This window comes from Elaeis guineensis, chromosome 1 (genome assembly GCF_000442705.2).
Source record: "Elaeis guineensis isolate ETL-2024a chromosome 1, EG11, whole genome shotgun sequence".
NCBI classification, from domain to species: domain Eukaryota; kingdom Viridiplantae; phylum Streptophyta; class Magnoliopsida; order Arecales; family Arecaceae; genus Elaeis; species Elaeis guineensis.
Genome location: NC_025993.2, coordinates 102,926,139 through 102,946,263, shown reverse-complemented (window position 1 = coordinate 102,946,263; position 20,125 = coordinate 102,926,139). Strand labels below are relative to the sequence as shown.

Here is a 20,125-nt window from a genome sequence, read left to right as displayed (position 1 = left end):
ATTAAATTAATACAAAAATATATATTTAATATTATGTGTTTACCTGAGATGAACCATACATCTCTAATAAAGATGTAAGGCGATCAATCTGTCCCCTCATGGCCTGCATCTCGGCACGGCTCTGTCGCATCTCCTCCATCTCAGCGGCACGACTCTGTCTAATCTCCTGTATCTCCGCCTCGAGTCTGCGAACGCGTGAATCCTGAGCATCTGCTGCAGCATGCTGCGTATATCTACTAACCTCAGATAACTGAGTGGGGGTGACTCCTACTCCATAACCCCTCACTCGGCCGTAGCGCTCTGGTCCCATCAACTCTGTGAACACCTCGGCCTCGATACGGCTCTGCTGCGTAGATGCTGCGGACTCGTCGTCACGCTCCGCAATGAGAGATGTAGCCCTCTCCTGTATTTTTTTTGAAAACAAGAGTTATACATTAATAGCTAACAAAATTAAATTTAAATCATTGCAAAAAATATAATATTAATAATACCGTACATATAAATCTCTCGACTCATCTCAAACAAAAGTACCATCCTGATGAGTATGAGTCATCCGGTAAAACTCCACTTGTCCGGGTTCCCTCCCATGCTCATCCTCCTACACAAATAATTTCAATTTTAAGCAAACAGTTATAATAATTTTAAAAAATATATGAGTATCATGATACAGACATGGTCTACGATACATAATGATATTAGTTATATAAATATTTCAACATAAAAATTAAAAGTTAATTATGAAAGTTTAAGGAACATACAAACTCCTGTCGGAGTCGTGCATAACTCTTCGACCCCGATGTATGAGGAACAGACTGAGCTGCTCGTGCAGCTCTACCAATAGCAGAATAAGTCTGTAAAATAAAGTAAAGAACTTGTTATATATATAATGTATAATAAAAATCAATATTTTTATAAAATATTTAGGAAAAAAAGATAATAAACAGATAATATACCTGTGCCCTCTCGGAGAACCAATAATGAACCAACTCCATCCACTGATGAGGGGGTACATCAGGAGGACAATTCCTAGCAACCTCCTCCTCTGTCATACCCTGTCTCATATAGTCCTTCTTCAATTGTGCTCTATATTCTTTCCATTTGCGGTTGAAAGACTTCATTACAAAATCATGAGTGGATGGAGGGAGAACAAACTTGCTCTATAAAAAAAAAGTTAAATGAAATAAATTATATAAATGATTAATAATTAATATACAGTATGAACATCAATTCATTACCTCTATAACTCAGAGGAGCTCAACTTTGTACGTTGGAAGCATGTCATTCCATTTTGCATAGCCCAATGGACATAGCTGAGGCCTCCGAGCAACAGTCCCTAAAAATGAAGTCAATAAGCAGGCAGCTTTCTTAATTGGCTGACCTAGCTGATTGCACTCCACAACAATCCTCTCATCCTCACGCATCTGCCACACATCTCGTACTACTGTGGGTCCGCATCTGGGGCGTACTCTCCCGGATCCGTCTGCAAAAAATACATAAAAGTAACTATATCATAAATATATATAAAATAAAATAAAAAAAAAATTACATGAAAGATAATATATACCCTGTACGTGTATCTCATCATCTGGCTGATGAACAGGAGGATCATGCTGTGCTGATGATGAAGGACAGGGCTCAGAATGCTGGGCAGTTGAACTGGCCTCAGGCTGCTGTGCTGAAGAAGACGTACCGGCCTCTGTCTGTGAAAACTGGAACTGCACACCAGCATATCGTCCCCTACGACGCATGATGTCACCTAGCATTTATATAAATAAAAGGTAGAATCAGTTAATATATGGAGTAAAATAACACAATAATTAATGCAAAATATATACATCATAAATAATTATTACCAGTAACAATCAAGCAGTAGTGTTTTCTTCGAATTCTGTTCTAACCAACGTCGTCGTAGCATTTAAATCATCAGCTGGCACAAAATTGTAGGGCATACATTGTGTATAAGTGTCATCGTCATCATCCTCCACTTGGTTTCCCATATCATATAAGTCTCTAGGTTTTGTTTTGATGACAGTAAACCAATCTTTATCTTTTGCGTCTTGTACATAAAATACTTGACGAGCTTGAGATGAAAAAATGAATGGGTCATCCTTCAATAACACACCAGTGTGTATCAACCTTGAAAAATTTACAAGTGTAAATCCATTTACATCTTGTTTCAAACCCCTTGGTGAGTTTATGTCTATCCAATCACATCTAAACAGTACTACTTTAAATTTTCCATAATAATCTAACTCATAGATATCTTTAAGTGCACCATAATAGGATTTTCCATCCGCTTCCACCATAACACCGCTATTCTGTATTTTTCTAAATTTCTTCCGTTCTCTAGTATGAAATTTAAAGCCATTAATTATGAAACCATTATATCTATTCACAATCTTGTTAGGTCCTCGAGCAAGAGCTATTAGTTCATCTGAATTATTTGTCTCCATCATCTTTGATACCTAACAAAAAATGATATGACGAAGTGCAGTTGAGTTAAGAAATATTAAATATGTATCAAAAATTAATATATCTCATAATTAAATATAAATCACACCTGATTCGAAAACCACATAGGGAATAACTCGACCAACCATCGCTGTTCAATCCTTGCATTAGGATGAATGTTATGATTGGCTCGTCTCTGATAAATTAAAAATTCACTGCATAAAATATAAATATATCATTTAGAACATTATATCTAATATAAAATTTAAATTTTGATGTCATTTCTTAAATATACTAACCTACGATGGTCAGATATTATGTCACTATGAAGTAACACATAACGATGTGCTTGTGCTAAGGATTTTTGATCAAGTACAATACTTTCAGCTCTTCCCAAGAATTTTCCAGCAGTTAAGAACTTATACAGTTCTGCATTCTCCACAAAGTCATTATGCCGTTGAGGTCGACTAAAAATAGTCTCTACACCTTGAAGATATCTTGAACAAAATGTCAAACATTCATCCGCAATATATGCTTCAGCAATCGAGCCTTCGGGATAGGCTCTATTTCGCACATAATCTTTAAGACGCACAAGATACCTTCAAGAATTAAATATTTATTAAAATATCAGTATGCTGTTGTTTCTAATAAAATTATCAAAAGATTTAAGGTTTGTAATAATACCTCTCAATAGGATACATCCATCTATAATGTACCGGTCCACCAACTTTAACTTCTGAAGCTAGGTGAATGAGCAGATGTACCATAATAGTGAAAAATTCAGGAGGAAAAATCTTTTCCATCTGGCAAAGTGTAATTGCAATATCGGATTCTAACTGATCAAGTTCCCGAGGATCAATAACTTTGGAACATAATGCCTTAAAGAATGACGATAATCGAAGTACAATTGTAACAACTTGTTTCGGCAATGACGATCTTAAAGCTATTGAAAAAATATCTTGCATCAATATGTGACCATCATGACTTTTAAGATTTGAAAGTTTTCGATCCTTTAGATGCACATATCGTGAAATATTTGATGCATATCCATCGGGTACTTTGATACTTTTCAAAACTCCCAAAAAATTATCCTTTTCTCGAGCAGACATTGTGTAACATGCAGGAGGCACATAAATTCTATCATTAGCAAGCATTTTAGGATGAAGTTCCTGTCGGATACCCATTTCTTTTAAATCAAGATGTGCCTTCATGTTATCTTTGCTCTTTCCATCAAGGTTTAAAAATGTTCCAAGTAAATTATCGCAAACATTCTTCTCTATATGCATGACATCAAGATTGTGCCGAATAAGATTATGTTTCCAATAAGGTAAGTCAAAAAAGATACTTCATTTTTTCCATAAATGTTTACTTGGCTATTGTGTATATGCTATCTGTGTGTCTTCCTCATTTTCATCCTCGAAATAATTGTCTGGATCTTGAAACACCTCTGCATCTATAGTACTGATACTGACTTCCTCTGGTAACCCTTCGTGCACTGAGCTTTCAACATCATCCCTTCCTCTTTTTTTAGAGGACTTTGAGTGCTTACCATAGCTGTAATTCATGCCATCCATTTGTCTATGAACATCAGTTCTAGAAGGTGGAATAGGGGCACATCCCAATTCTATAGTACCATCAAACAAATCTTTCTGAAATCGAAACGGATGATTTGCTTCCAACCATCGACGATGTCCCATGTAACAAAATTTACCTCCATGTTTTAACCAAATTGAATGTGTTGAATCTTCACAACAAGGACATGCGACCCGTCCCTTTGTACTCCAGCCAGATAAATTGGCATATGCTGGAAAATCATTAATAGTCCATAACAAAGCTGCCCGTAGTTTAAATGTTTGGCCGTTGGAAGCATCAAATGCATCAACACCCTCCCACAACTGTTTCAATTCCTCTATCAAAGGCTGTAGAAAAATATCAATATCATTGCCTGGACCCTTATCTCCTGGAATAACCATTGACAAGATAAGTGATGATTGTTTCATGCACATCCACGGTGGCAAATTGTAAGGTATCAAAACGACTGGCCAAGTGCTGTAGGTAGAACTCAGGGTCCGAAATGGATTGAAGCCATCAGAAGCTAAGCCAAACCTAACACTGCGAACATCAGAGGCAAAATCAGGATGCCTATCATCAAATGCTTTCCATTGAAGACTATCTGATGGATGTCTCAACATTCCATCCTTTGTACGTCCTTCATGATGCCATCTCATTAATGAAGCTGTTTTTGATGATGCATAAATCCTTTTCAATCTAGGTATAAGAGAAAAGTAACGCAATACCTTAGTCGGTTTCTTTTTACTCCGCGTTGCATCCACTTCATTCAGTACATCGTCTCGATCTTCTTTTTGTGTTATCCATCTTGAAGATCCACATACATTGCATGACTCTTGATTAGCATTTTCACCCCGATATAACATACAATCTTTCGGACAACTATGAATCTTTTCGTATCCAAGATCTAATTCTTTTACTACTTTCTTGGCTTCATAATACGATGGTGGTAAACGAGTGCTTTCTGGAAATGCATCCTTTAATAACTTGAGCAGCATGGTAAAACTCTTTCCAGACCATCCATTCAAATATTTTATATGAAATAAATGTACAAGAAAAGAAATCTTAGAAAATTTTGTACAACCCGGATATAATTCTTCGTCTGCATCTTTCATTAAGGTGTGATAACGAGCTGTCTCATCATTAGATGTATGTATGGGCTCCTCAACATGCATACGTTCCGTATGCGTACATCCATCAAACATCCCAACTGTTTCTTGTATACTACTGGATTCTCCTAAATTTTGAACATCAAATCCAAAAGCATCTATGATCAAACCCCTTATATCATCATCTCTTGCAGAATTGTCTTCTAGGCTAGTGGATCCAAAATGAGTCAGGGGTTGGTTACATGATGATGGCAACATAGATTCTCCATGAAAAATCCAGTCGGTATAACCTCTTAAAAAATCATTCCATACCAAATGTTCTTCAACATTTTGTGGATCTAAAGAAGAACTATTTACACATTTCCGACAGGGACATAAAATCTTTCCATTCAAACTACTTTTCTCCATACCAAATTTAATGAAGTCATGAACTCCATCTAAATATTCTTTACTATTCCTTGCTTTATTTATCCAACTTTTATCCATTGTAGGATAAAAATGATCGAACTTGCAATTTATCTAAAAATAAAAAAAATTATACAATCTATATTAATGCAATGAGTAAAAAATATCAGTCATTTCATAAAATCCAAAAAAATAACAGCTAGATAAAGTTTACATAGTAAATGCTTGCTATCATCAACTAATAGGTAAAGAAGGTCCTATCCCATTCAGAAAATGCATTAATTCTATAGGTCAATTACAGAAATCAAATGATATGCAACAAGAGCCGAAAAAAATTTCGACAGTATTTCTCCTTAGTTCTTCCGTATAGGAAGAACAAAAGGAAAATACCATCCAAAATTTATTCCGAACCCTCAGCATACCATTTGAATATGGTAATGACCTATAGAATTACTCACATTTTCCAAACTGTCCATACTGGACAATCAATTGATCAATGTACATAATTCTTTTATCCGTACAAAAATAAATAAATATACGGATATAATAGAATATGTACATTAATCAAAAGACGGATCTATGTTTCTATGCAATGCAATTTTTTTTTAAAATTAATTCATAATTAACTTGATTTAATACCTGATACTAACTTGGGGAGTAATGGAGAAAGAAACTTGGCCCAGCTTAATCCAGATACTTAGTCTTCATCAGTCACGAAGATAAGGATAACGTAGGCCACACGATATCAGGGTCCAGCCACATAATGAGCACCATATGTCAGATAAGCAATCAATCAGGATTCATGAAACTATGAAATTATCCATTCATCAAGCATGTAGCACAACCTTAATTAATTGTACTATATAGAATGTTTAAAGAATCTTTAAAGAAATTGAAAATATAGAATGTTAAGAAAAGTTTGGTACATTGATCTTTAAAGTAAGATCAACAAAACTAACACTACAAAACAAAGGTTATGGAGGTCTGGTGCATTTATCATAACACAATGCATGCTCAGCACACACCAATATAGAAAGGTACACAATATTGTTAATTAATATTGTATCCACAGATTAGCAAAGATAAGGTACACAACATCATCGAATATTTTTTTTCAGCTTAATTCCTTCTCATCATTAGATTAATATCATTTTCTCTCATCTAATTTTTTTTAATTATGTTAAATATAAAGTATATCAATACCTATTTTGAAAAATTATAATATGTGAAGTTGTACCTTAAGGATGATCATTTTTTGGGATCAAATTTAAAAAAAAAATCCATATTTAATTTTTAATTTTAATTATTATTTTTTATTTATACATAATAGCTAAATCTTTTTTAGAAAATTCTATTCAAATTTTCAATAAGAGAATCAAGTCACCAAGTAGAAAATGGATCTAATTCTTTTGTCCCTCATGTCACTTAAATTCATCAACTAATATTATATTTTATTTATAATAATATTTATACACTGTCTATGATTATCTTTTTCCTCTCTCAGTAAAAGTAACCTAATTACTGACCAATAAAACGTTTATTCAACCTCAGACTTTTTTAGCTCTTATAATATCTGATGACAATTAATGTGCTACATATGCAATGACTTGGGTCGCTGGCCAAGACAGCTGAAGAAAAGGTAATATTGAGTTCCTTGGCCATGCAGCCATGCTTAAATGCCCAAAGCTTCTCCATGCACAGTCAATATGGGACTAAATATAAATTTTCATACAAAAAAAAAATAGTGATGTCATAGAATTTCAATCAAAAAGGGGGATTAGAATGTATCATTTAAGTTTTTTTTGATCCCATGTATAACTAATAGAGGACTAAATACATACTTGCATGGTTTCTCAAATTCTCCTAATTTAAGCTCTCATGTCCTAGCCAAGCTAATTAGAAATCAATTTCAAATATAATTATGAACACTATGATGATCTCATAGAGAGCCCCAAGAAGAGCCCCAAGAAGTAGCTTAAATGTCTAAGACCTTCCAAGTACATAACTAATGGGATAAAATTTCTATAGTTGGCCGGGCCATGGAAAAAATTATGGTCATGCCATCATCGTCTGCTATGTGCCCCCCACCCACAAAAAAAAAAAATGTTTCATCTTCTCCGCGCCCAACCCCCCCTTCGATGGCTCCACCTCGACGCCAGCACCCCGGCCCCCCACCCCACCAGTGCTCCCCCCTGCCCCGACACCTGCACCCCGGCCCCCGACTGCCTGCACCCTGGCCCCCCGACTTCTGCGCCGCCCCACCGCAGCCCCCTTCACCCCGCCCCGGCCCCCCATCTCTCTCTCTTTGTTGACGGTTTCTTCACGCCCCCCATCCCGACACCTGCAGCTTCTCCCACTCTCGGTCCCTCCCTCCCCCTCCCCCCAACCTTGCGATTCCCTCCCCTTTCTTAATCAAATGAATGCGGTCGGCATTTGAGACGAGCCAAATCAACGAGGTGGCATGAATTTGGGGGCGGAGATGATGGAGGAGGAAGAGATCTCACCTGACCATGGGAGGGGAGGACGGTCGGTGCGGCGTGGACGGCGCTGCGAAGATGGCCGCCGGGAGGGGAGAGGAGAGGAGGGCCGGTGGGGAGGGGAAGATGACTTGGACCGCGCGGGTGGGCGTCGACAGATGCGGCAGCAGAGGGGATCGAACGACGGACGGTGGCCGTGAGGCGTGGACGGCGGGTGCGGTGCCGGCGGCGGAGATGGGCCGGGGTCGGCGGAGAGGAACGGGTGGATTAAAAACTGATCGGCAGTAGATAGATTAGGGCAGGCGCGGGGGTATAAAGGAACCTAACGACGCTTTTTAGCGTCGTTAAATAATGACGTAAAAAAGCGTCGGTATTGTTTTTATTTCACGACGCTTTTACTAAAAGCGTCGGCGTTGACAGTCCTCAAACTTTACGATGCTTTTAAGCGTCGTTAACAATCGACGCTTTTTAAAAGCGTCGGCAGGTCAGCGCAATCTGCCGACGCTTCCTAAAAGCGTCGGCAAAAAACAGTCGGTATTTCACTGTTTTCTTGTAGTGATATAACTAGTGGCACTTCGTGAATATCTCAGCATCCCATAAATCAAACCATCCTCATGTGAATTGCATGAATAATGTAGTGAGTTCTTAGCATTACTGGTCTTTAAAAGCAAGTTTTGTGTGGGAACGCAATGAACGCAAAGAAAACGGCTAATAGAAAACTTGAGAGGAGGCAAGGGGTTATAATAAGGTTTTCATAGTATTGCAATTGACTTATGGTCACCCCTTGATCAAATCGCAGGCTCGATACTAAGGCTAGCTATGGATTAGATTGATTTGCTTTTAATCAAAAACTACTCTAAAATCAATCCGATTCAAGCCCAAGTTTCTTGGATTAGGTTTTAATTGAAAAATATATATAGATAGGATTTGGATCACTAATTACCCACACAAACTTGAACCAACATAAATCATTTTAAAAATACTTATAAATTTCTAATTCCTTCTTAAGAAAAAATAACCATGAATGAAAAAATATTATTGTTACTCATTAATTCGTGTTGTTGGTGATATTATCTACATGTTGCTTATTATTGTAATATTTATGATGTAATAAAACCATCAATATATATATATATATCCATGTTTTTTATGGGTTTATGTTTGCATTTTAATCCTATAAAGCTTTAGAAAACTGATGGATTGATAAAGCAGATATTAAGCTTGATTTCATCCAAATTCTTACAAAAATCAACTGGGCATGAACTTAATTTTCAATCCGATTCGAAAAAGAATTGGATTGGGGTGTGCCCATGCCTCATCCAACCCAATTACCACTTGTAACCTTCCTCATGACCTACCACCAAAATGACTATAGAAACAATTCATGTTAGGAAATGGGTTTAACATACTCTTTTGACTTGGCAATTATGGAGCTATATGATCAAACCAAACCATCACGTGCATTGTACTATTTTTGTTTAGATATTGTTACAATCTCTGGCCTAGAACCCCTAAAATGCTCCAAAGCTATAAGTGTATGAACCAAAACTTTAGGCAGTCGTAGACCATCAAAGTTTTGTATGCTAGGTATAAGATCTAAAAATCTTTGTAAAGATACGCTTGGGGGGAAATATCCTTGTTACGTATGATTTACTAGTCTTGTAACTTTTTTTATTTTCTGGTTAAAGACCATTTTGTGGATGATATCAGGCTGATAAATGACCTGTTGAACTTTTCTTTTTGGTACAGTGTAGGCGACAAGCCTGAAATCAAAAAAATTAAGAAACAGGAATCATAAGCATCGGTGGTGTTGCGGCCAATCCCCTCGTCGCCTGGTCGCCGGGAACGAGCGCCTGCAAAAGAAAGTTCGCACTGACCGGAGACGGCTCCGGCGGGGACCCTCCGACGGTCAAGTCAGAGAGGAGACTAGGCAACAGTGAAAAGAAAACAAGGGGCTCAACGAGAAAGGGAGAGAGAGAGAGAGCAAGCTCAAGAGTTTCGAAGGGACCTCTAGCACTGTTACCTTCTCCGATATATATAGTGGAGCGTGGTATGGCACCGTCGTTAATGGCGCGGACAATTGAAGAATTATCAACTCACTGTAGACTGTCAGAATCGCTGTAAATGTGTCAAATCGCCGTGGGGCTGTCAAATCTCTAGGGTTGACCCATACCCTAGGTGGGATAATGCCCCTAGACGGCAGTGCCGCATGCTGTTGTCAGGACTGACAATCTCTGGCAGTAGTACGGCGATTGGAGGAGCCGACCGACCCTACGTCGGCAGCCAGCTGAGGGGCGTCGGGTGGAGATTCGGACCTCTCCGACGGTCGGTCGGGCACATCGCGGGAGTCGGGCATCGGATCCTCTGGTGCAGTCGGTCGGGAGAGCAGAAAAGGTCTGTCTGACCAACATATCTTCGGTCGGTAGAGAGCCGTCGATCGATCGGTAACGACACCCGACGATCGGTCGGTCGGTCGTGTATGCCCGATTATGAGTTGGCACGAGCGGAGTCGGTCGGTATTCCCCAACAGGTGGAAATCAGGGAACTCAAGTTGGGTAAAATTCGATCTTCCACTTGCCAATAAAAATCTGCATTTAGTGCCGCAGCAGCTAAATAGTCAGCAATTTGATTCTCCTCCCTATAAAAATATGTCGGTTTGAAAGCCCAAACAACTCTTGATCCACAAATTATCTCATAAGAAAGGATCAGTTTGCTGCCTATGAGTATCTTCCCCATTTATCAGTGCAATACTTGTGATAGAGTTACCCTCCAGCCAAACCTTGGTGGCTTTAAACACTGCCATGCACAACCTCTACCAGGTGGCCACCAATTGGACAAAGGGAATTAAACACAGCGATAGTTTGATCTTTCCTGCTTGAATAAGATGACCATGGTCATCTCTAAGAACATAATTTGCACCAACAACATTATCTCTAACAAAGCCATCAGAATTCACCTTCAACACTCTAGGAGAAAAGAGGAAAGCAGCTTACAGAAAGGCAAATAAGTGATCCAAGCATCATAGAATGCATTCCCATGACTGCAGCACCCACAATCCATATGAACTGGAATGGAATAGAATAACCTGTTGAGCTTCATTTGGAATTTGGTCTGAGGGTGAATCTTTTGGACACATTCAATAGTCGGAATAAGTAGAAGCATTATTATCCAGCATCACGCCATCACGGCAATCTTGACCTATTTTTAACCGGGTGATGCATGTATCTACTCCGCCTATCGAACGCTGGCGAGTAAGCTGTGGACGGACCCGAAGCCACACCCGGAACCAACGCACTTTTGGGTCGGGTCGATGTTGGAGGTGGGAAATGCCCCAGTAACGGTCCACCGAAAGGTTCAGGGCGGAAGACAGCCGCAGAGCTTGTCTTTAAAGCAGGGTTTAAGCTCCCGCAGAGAACTCGGCTTTCGCTTGGAGCCCTAGCTGCTGCTTTGCTCTTCCTCTCTTTCCCTGTTTATTTCCAAGATGAAGCTTGTCAGGTGGAAATCTCTCTCTCTTTTGTTCCTCTTTTTCTGATCTCCGATTTTAATGGGGGGAGTTTTTAGGTTTCTGATGAAGCTGAACAACGAGACCGTCTCGATCGAGCTCAAGAACGGTACCGTCGTTCATGGCACTATCACAGGTTCCTCTCTCTCTTTCTCTATATGTCTCTCTCTCGCTTCCTCGTCTCTTTGTGTGGGGTTTTCGTGAGATCCACCGCATGGCTTTTAATCTTTTTTTTTTATTATTTTTTTTATTTTAGGGTTTTTCATCTATGTGATTTTACGCCGATTTCTTTAAAGTGAAGATTTTTGTGGGACTGAGTCGACAATCTGGCGGAGGACACAACTTTGATTGTTTTAGTTCTTTGTGTCTTTTCTGACTTTATACTTCTGTACTTCTGATTGTTTCGATATCGGCAGTCATTATTTGTTTAGTTTTGATTCTTATGTGGGAGAGATATTGGAAGAATTGAACTGTAATCTCTACCCCTATTTTTTCTTCCAGTAGTTAAGATGTGGAAACTGTGTTTGATTGGAGAATATAAGCAACTGCATTTGGGACACTAGGCATGGAAGTTGGTTACCGAAAGGGGCTATAGGAAAAAATGGAGTTCTATCAGTGATGTATGATGCCAAGGATTGTGAAGTTCCTAGATTGACAGTTATTTATTTGTTTTTCAAAGATATAGGTCTGTGACCTTCCGTTTTTTGAGGAAAAAGACTGAGTGGAAGTGCAATCACAATTCATTGAGAAAACATAGACACTTACATACCAGCTGGTTGAGGAAGAGATAATGCTGTAAGCTTAAGATGAGCTTTGCTAAATGCCAGATATTAATGGAACAACGAACCCAGGATTTAATATTATGATGGTTGATTCAAAATATAGGTCTCAGAACCTTCATAAGGGGAATTTTACATAATTTAATAACCTATGAAGAAAAAATTTCAAAATTCGGTAGAAGGATGCTGTAGTCTTGTATCACTGAAGTGTGCCTATGTTGCTTCAAAGTCCTATCTCTGATCATATTCCAAATCTTATAAAATCTGATGGAGATGGCTTAAAGCCAGTCTTTCATGTCTGAGTGTATGCGGTTAAAGAACACTAAATAGGGTAGCATGGTTGCTGATTCAATCAGGTTCATGCGTACAGGCTTGTGTTTTACCTATATGAAAAGAATGCCCAAATTCTTGAAGTAAAGAAACATTTTGGGAAGGTGGACGTTAGCCTAGGCTAAATTTACGACATGATTTATCTTATTCAACATAGAGTTGGGAGACCAGCATAAAAAAGATGAGTTGGGGTGGTGATAAGAATATGGATTTTTTGGTGATGGGGGAATAGGAGGCGATAAGTGTTCCATAAGATGTCAAGTGGAAGGTCCAACTATGTTAAAAAACTTAACTAGTCCGGAAATGCATGTATTGAAAGAGCTATTTAATGAGGAGAACATGAAGTGGTAGTATTCAATAAGTTATCAGGCAATGCTAGAACCAGCGGTTTTCCTTTTTGCCCATTATTTGCTACTAGTATATTTTTAAATAAGAAGTAATAGGGATTTTTCTTGATTTCTTTCAAGATAGCCACTTTCAATTGTACTCTCTAAGAAGGATCTGAGTGTCCTGCTGTTTAGGCTAAACAATGAAGAAACCAGGGGTATGTATATTTCTTTTTCTTTTCAATTAGGACTTTGATGCATTCTTAGGATGGCATTAGTATTTCTCTTGGTTTTCTTTTATTACATTGTTGTTGATAGATCTTAGTGCCATTCTGTTTACTCTAATTTAGTAATTCCCAGAGAAAAGTATCAATATTTAGGATCATAGAAACATTACTTTTGCTTAGTCGAACACATGCAATGGTCAGCAAAGCCTCGAGTTAGAAGAATTAATAGTCTCAAGAAAATTTATCTGGGGAATCAAAGTTTTTAATTCAAGTGGGATGCATAAAATAACTTACTGAGTTTTTTTTTTTTGTTTTTGATAGTAAACTTTTTTTAAATTTATGATATCTGAATTATGTGTGAATCAACATGCATAAATTTGGGAGCCTGGATTTATGAGCTCAGTTTTTTTGATTAAGTCTCTGATAGTCAAAATTAAATATACATGTACTTGCAGAAATTTAGTTGAGTGGAGGATTTTAATATGACAACTGGGTTAGTTGTTCTCATCAAAGGGCTCTAATGCATACATATCAATTTTAACACCCTTCAAACTATGAATTACAGTCTCCTCTTCTCTTAGTCTTTGTAATGGAGAATGCAGTTGATAGTATAAGATATCTTCAGTGTGTTAACAATACCCTCTGGTCCTGTGAAGTGTGAAACAGTGTTGGAAGTCAGTCAATTTTGGTTTATATTTTAACATTTGTAGTAGATTGTGGGCTTAAAACTTAACATGGAAAAGGACTTGCATATTGGTTTGGAATAGCTGGAATAGTTTGGCAGCCTATATGATGGATTATGTGATAGAGTAGGTCCTGTATAGTACCTGGCTTTAATGATTGGGACGCTGAAGTGGTCTTGATTTAGATCTCAAATTGGAAGGCTTCATATGTGACTTGGAATATGGAATAGAAAGTTGTTGGCACTAGAAGGTAGGCTTACTCCTTCTGACGTGATGATATATAACATTCACTTATGCATTTTGCCCCCAAAAGCACTCGTTCCATTTATTCCTCAGCTAATAATATTAGAAAGTGAGCTTTTGTCGAGTTGACAGTGAGGTGAGCAGACTTGGAGAGATTTCCATCATGTTGTTTGGCACATGGCATGCATGGGGAATGAAAACATTGGTAGGCCTATTGCTTTAAGGATATGGTACAACCCTCTTGGGTAAGCAAGTTTTGACTTAGATAACAAAAAGTACGTGTATAGATGCCAAGTTTTATAAGAGCATGATGTGGAGGTTGGAAAACCTACCAATTGCTAAGGGGTCATATAGCTTTAGGGGGTGTTTGGTTCGCAACAAGAATGGGAATTGGAATGGATTGGAATTGGAATTGGAATCGGAATGGCTAAATCTCTCGAAGTGTTTGGTTCATGAACGGAATTAGAATCATAATCGGAATGAAAATTTATCTCCTTAGGAGAGAGTAGGGATTGAGTTTTAGGTAGATTAGATCATTCCCATTTTGCCCCTAGAATCAAAATTGGAATGGGACCCCTCCTAACCAAATGGTTGGAATGGAAGTCACCTATTCTTGTTCCGATTCCAGACCCTAACTCCCTCTAACCAAACACCACTTTAAAGTAATAAGATTTTAAGCTAGGAAGGCATGGGATTTCAATTATAGACTGATGAGACAAGGTAATCAGTTGCCAAAACTACAATTAGAGATTTTTTATTGAGACTCACTCTATCCCTCACAATTTGGGTAGTGACTGATTTTTTGTAAGCGTAGACAAATGAGTCACTCATTGTTATAACCTTAAAAATATCTTGCGAGACTGGATAAGATCAGAAGATCAAGTTATGGAGGCTAATTAGTTAAATATGGATTTGAAGGTTGATCGAGATCATTTCAGTGAGATATCAGAAGGAAGGATAGCAATTTGCAATGTCTCTTCAAAACTACAATTAGAGATTTTTTATTGAGACTCACTCTATCCCTCACAATTTGGGTAGTGACTGATTTTTTGTAAGCGTAGACAAATGAGTCACTCATTGTTATAACCTTAAAAATATCTTGCGAGACTGGATAAGATCAGAAGATCAAGTTATGGAGGCTAATTAGTTAAATATGGATTTGAAGGTTGATCGAGATCATTTCAGTGAGATATCAGAAGGAAGGATAGCAATTTGCAATGTCTCTTTATTTACATACATAATTAACGTGTTCCTCATGATGTCTTCAGTACACATAGCATAGTGATCCATCTTCTGAATGGGTTGAGTGGCAATAACTTGGTGCTGCATGATCTGGTGCTTAGCTGAATTTGGAGGAGTTGCAGGCAAAACTTCACTACAGTCCGTGGTTGGACAAGGAAGGCAAATTTCACTTTACAATGCTGTTGCACTTCTTAATCGATAACCGCTCCAGTGGAGCACAGTTCATCTAGTCTGATGACTGGAGGATTGTTAACTAAGGAGAAGCATATTTTCATAAGAAGGCATTGATTCCTCTCTGAACAACAAACAGGAATTTTCCAACTCCCAGAAGTGGTGAACATTCAAAATTATCTCTGTTTCGCAGGAACCAAAGAAGCATGAATGATATCTCCTAGTGGAGGAGGGAATTAGTGATCATCTAGCGGTACCCTGCTAGAGGTGGAATCTGTACTGGAAACTTTGTTGATATTATGTTTGATGGCCTTTTGGATTGTCTATACCATATTCATGACATGCAACATCTTGGTCAACTTGATGTTGCACATAAGCTTTTTGTTCATGTTACTTTGTGAGCTTGTTATCACATCATGAGCTTCAAATGCAATTTGAGGGCTGAGAAGGCTTGTGTTAGGGGGCCTAGGAGTCCATGTCCGATGCCAGCATCATTTATAAGCAAAGAGGGTGGTAGAAGTTGGATGACCTATTGATAATAGGCTAATGAAAGTATGCTATTCCATAACAGATATAGAATTCACTACAATCAGATAATGATTAAGGTGATGGATGTAAGACTGTCTTTCTAATGGTGGGATCTTAATTTTATGACGGACTTTAGATGCCCTTTGGCATGGCAATAATATCAAGTACCTCCGCATATATAATGACTGGGGATATGTTTTGTTGTCGGTGCTGGTATTATTAGAGTACAGCAATGTATTTGCTGCATCTTTAAGAGGATCGTTAGAGTTGGAAAGAATATTCATTTTAAGTGCACTGAAGCTGGGTCATGTTATGGTAAATCTGTTAATATTTGGCACTATACCATGAAAAGCCTAAATGCATCAGAAAAATGAAAATGGAAGTGATTTCTGAGTGATCTAACCTTGTGCTAGAGATCTTTGAAGTTTTAATTGATTGCATTCTTCTACCAGTTCTGTAATTCTGTAGCAAACGTTCCTTGATCTTATGAAGTTTTCTGCTTTAATAATCCAAATGGAAAGTTTGGCATGGCATAAAGAGGTGACAAAAGCTGAACAGGGAACATGCAAAAAGGTGGTAGCTTATATGCAAGAGTTTCTATAGTTTTGAAGAGTAATCAGGAACCAGTGGCAGCATTGCAATGCTTTTACTGGAAGAAACAGTCTGTTGAAACCTATGATAAATTCTGGTGTAAGTTTTAAAATTTCCAGGAAATTTATCGGTCACTCCTGTTTAAATTAATAACTGTGAGTTGTAAACTGTTTTCCTGTAGCAACCTTATCATGGAGTCACATAGCAAGGCCTAGGAAACTTTGCTCGTGAGAAGATATTCTCTGTGGTCAAGCTTCCCCATCCCCACTTCCCAAACCAAAAGGCACGGTGGACAGAGATGCACAAAATAGCTCATTTTTCATAACACTTGTTCATTGTAAATTGTACTCCCACTTTCTACAACTTGGCCTTGCTATTGAGTTGGCATAAGTCATCGGAGGTGTTGATTGCAGGCTAGTTTGCATTGATAAAATTCTGAAGGTTCTGGCTTGCATGGTGTACCAATAACCATTACGTGAGATAGTAGTTCAAAATTTTCCAGCATCTGTCATAGATGTTGGTAGTCTTGGAAGGATGTCGAATTATTCCAGCTATATCCACAAGCCATTTTGTAGTCGTAGGACATTGAAGAAAGCTGTTTAAGTTGTGGACAACTTTGGTCTGAAGAAAAGTGCAAGCATTAAGACCATGTGTTGCTCTAAGTAGAAACCAACTTTGCAAGTTGTATGTAATTGATTCCGTTGAAAGATTTTTAGCAAACTGTAACCCACAAATGTCAAACTTTGTGGTAGTTATACTGTTGACTGTTATGAGGTACTAGTTTGATTGTCAAAGAAGAATTTATTAATTAAAGCAATTTCAATGGTATTGGAAATTTGAACACAATTATGTTCAAACATGTGGAAACTGTTGTTTTGCAGTCAAAATAGTTAAATCAGAGCATAACCAATTCCAGAAATGGATTGGTGCCTTCACTACTCACAGAAAGTCACTGGCAACCGTTAATTTGTTTATTGCTTTGATTGACTGCTTGAGGTCCCGACACTGTTTATTTCTTTGATTGCTTTTATCAGTTGCCTTTTGCTGTGGTGGCTTAGAATTCAAAACCTGTATACTGATGCATGCCATATTGTTACAGGAGTGGATATAAGTATGAATACGCATCTGAAGACGGTGAAGCTTACGTTGAAAGGGAAAAATCCAGTTACCCTTGATCACCTAAGCGTGAGAGGTAACAACATTCGTTATTATATCCTCCCTGACAGCTTAAACCTGGAGACTTTACTGGTTGAGGAAACACCTAGGGTCAAGCCCAAAAAGCCGACTGCAGGTATCCTGTTCCACTCCACTATCTCCATCCCCAAATGGTGATATTTTCTTTGATGGATCAATCATTATATAGGTCTTCTAACTGACTTCTTGGTGATAAAACAGGGAGACCTTTGGGACGTGGTCGTGGCCGTGGGCGTGGACGAGGTCGTGGCCGTGGCCGTTAACTCATGTCACTCTCTTGTGAATTTTTGCAGCATCTGCTTTTGCACCAGTAGCCTGCTTGCATGGAGAATAGTTGATTAATTTCCAAGCATCAGGCCAGCAGGACTGTTTGTTTGTGGGAAATTATCATTACAAGGCTCGTGTTCTGGGTTCTTATCTTTCACCATTACGTTGTTCTGAGTAGAAAAGATTCTTTTGGGAAACAATGGCATTAGATATTGTGACTCATTTTTATGTGGTCTGATGTGAGTTGAGGCTGCCCCATATGGTTCGATGTTGATTTGTCACCTTTGTTGATAACTGTGTTGTTTCCGATTTGTTATATAGACGTTGTGTTGTTGCTTTGGTTAACTTTCAACCATATGGCGTGATGTACCGTGACGCGTGGAGCTTGAATGGATGAAAGTGAGCTGTAAGAGTATGTGGGATTTGCATTCGTGTCCGCGTGGCTAGCAGCTACATGGAATGATAATTTATAGTCTATGCAATTTCGGTTCCGAAAAGTCTCTAAGATTGCAGGATTAGTTTCGTGACCTGTAATCCAGGCTTCAAAAGTTTAAACACACCGCAGTTGTGCTTTTGTGCTCTCCAGTTACATCGATTAGACTCAGAAGGTACAAATTTATGAAGATTACAATTTGAGCTCTTTTTTCAATGCCAATTAATCGCTGCCGGTCATGCAAGAGTTACATAGGCTGCCGGGAATGTCTGGAATTTGCGGTAGAGTTTATTTTCGGGTGTTTGGCTTGTAATTGAAATGAGAATTGAAATGGATTGAAATTGAAATGATTAAAATTTTAAAAATATTTAAGAGATTTTTGATCGGAGAAAGTGGGGTCTAGAATCAGAATTGAAATGGATGGTTTTTATTTCAATCGTTTGGTTGTGAGGAGTTTCATTCTGATGAAATAGAATAAGAATGGCTCAACCTATATAGAATTCAATCCTTACTCTCCTTTCTGAATTTTTGATTTTGATTTCAGTCACGAATCAAACGTTTTGGAGGATTTGATCATTTCGATTTCGATTTCAAACCATTTCAATTTTCATTTCTATTCTGATTATGATTGCGAAACAAACATTCCTTAGTTTGTGATCGGAGTCGGAATTGGAATGGATGATTTTTATTTTTCTTGTTTGGTTTATATAAGAGATAAAAATCGAAGTCAATTCAAATTTTTATTTTTATTTTTAATTAAATTTTTTTAAAATTAATTATTTTAAAAATTGATATTAAGTAAAAGTTAACATAATAATAATAACTATGAGATTATGCTGTTATATCAAATTTATTTGAGCAAGACAAAAGATCCTATATATTGTTAACACGTTAGTATTTAATCAAATTAAGAACACCAACAGGATAAGCTCAGTTGACCCAACGGCCTTATTGGACAGGCGATCTTTTTAATTGGACAATCAGTTTTTTTTTATTTGAGTAATTAATTTTTTTTAAAAATTTTTTTATTGAAATTATTATATATATATATATATATATATATATATATATATATATATATATATATATATATATATATATATGTGTGTGTGTGTGTGTGTGTGTGTGTGTGTGTGTGTGTGTTAAACGGCTAAAATCTAAACAAAGAAATCCACTGTCAACCCTCCCCGAAATTCCCTGAGCCAGTTGTTCCCAAATGTGGCCAGAGGAATCCGATGGATGGCAATCACGGCCCGACATCGACTGCTGTGCGACTCTATCTCCTTCCATCAAAGCTCCTCCACAAGATCCTCTGCTGCCTCGCCCTTCTGGAGGTCCTCTGCCTCAAATTCATCTCCAAGCCCTTAGTTCCCTCATTGCAGCCGGCGAGTTCTGTTGCTTGTATGACCAATGCTTCGGCCTCGACGGCGGTTGGGTTTTCTTCTTCAAGAGGCGCCCTTTGCGCAACTCAGTCCTCTGTGATTTCAACGCCCATGTGTCTCCGTCTCCGCCATGTTCGCGGTCTCTAAGGACTTATCACCGCCTTTAAGGACTCATCACCGCCTCCAGAGGCCTCATCATTGTTCTTTGCTCCCCTT

At 38.1% G+C, this 20,125-nt stretch overlaps 1 protein-coding gene across 1 annotated transcript; it reads left to right on the top strand.

Annotated features, from left to right (window-relative positions):
- Positions 1-11,351: 11,351 nt before the first annotated feature.
- LOC105038176 (small nuclear ribonucleoprotein SmD1a) lies at positions 11,352-18,388 on the top strand. Its single transcript, XM_010913889.4, has 4 exons — positions 11,352-11,506; positions 11,573-11,649; positions 17,733-17,924; positions 18,029-18,388. The coding sequence occupies exons 1-4, from the start codon at positions 11,493-11,495 to the stop codon at positions 18,088-18,090; spliced, it is 345 nt and encodes a 114-aa protein (XP_010912191.1). The 5' UTR covers positions 11,352-11,492; the 3' UTR covers positions 18,091-18,388.
- Positions 18,389-20,125: the final 1,737 nt, after the last annotated feature.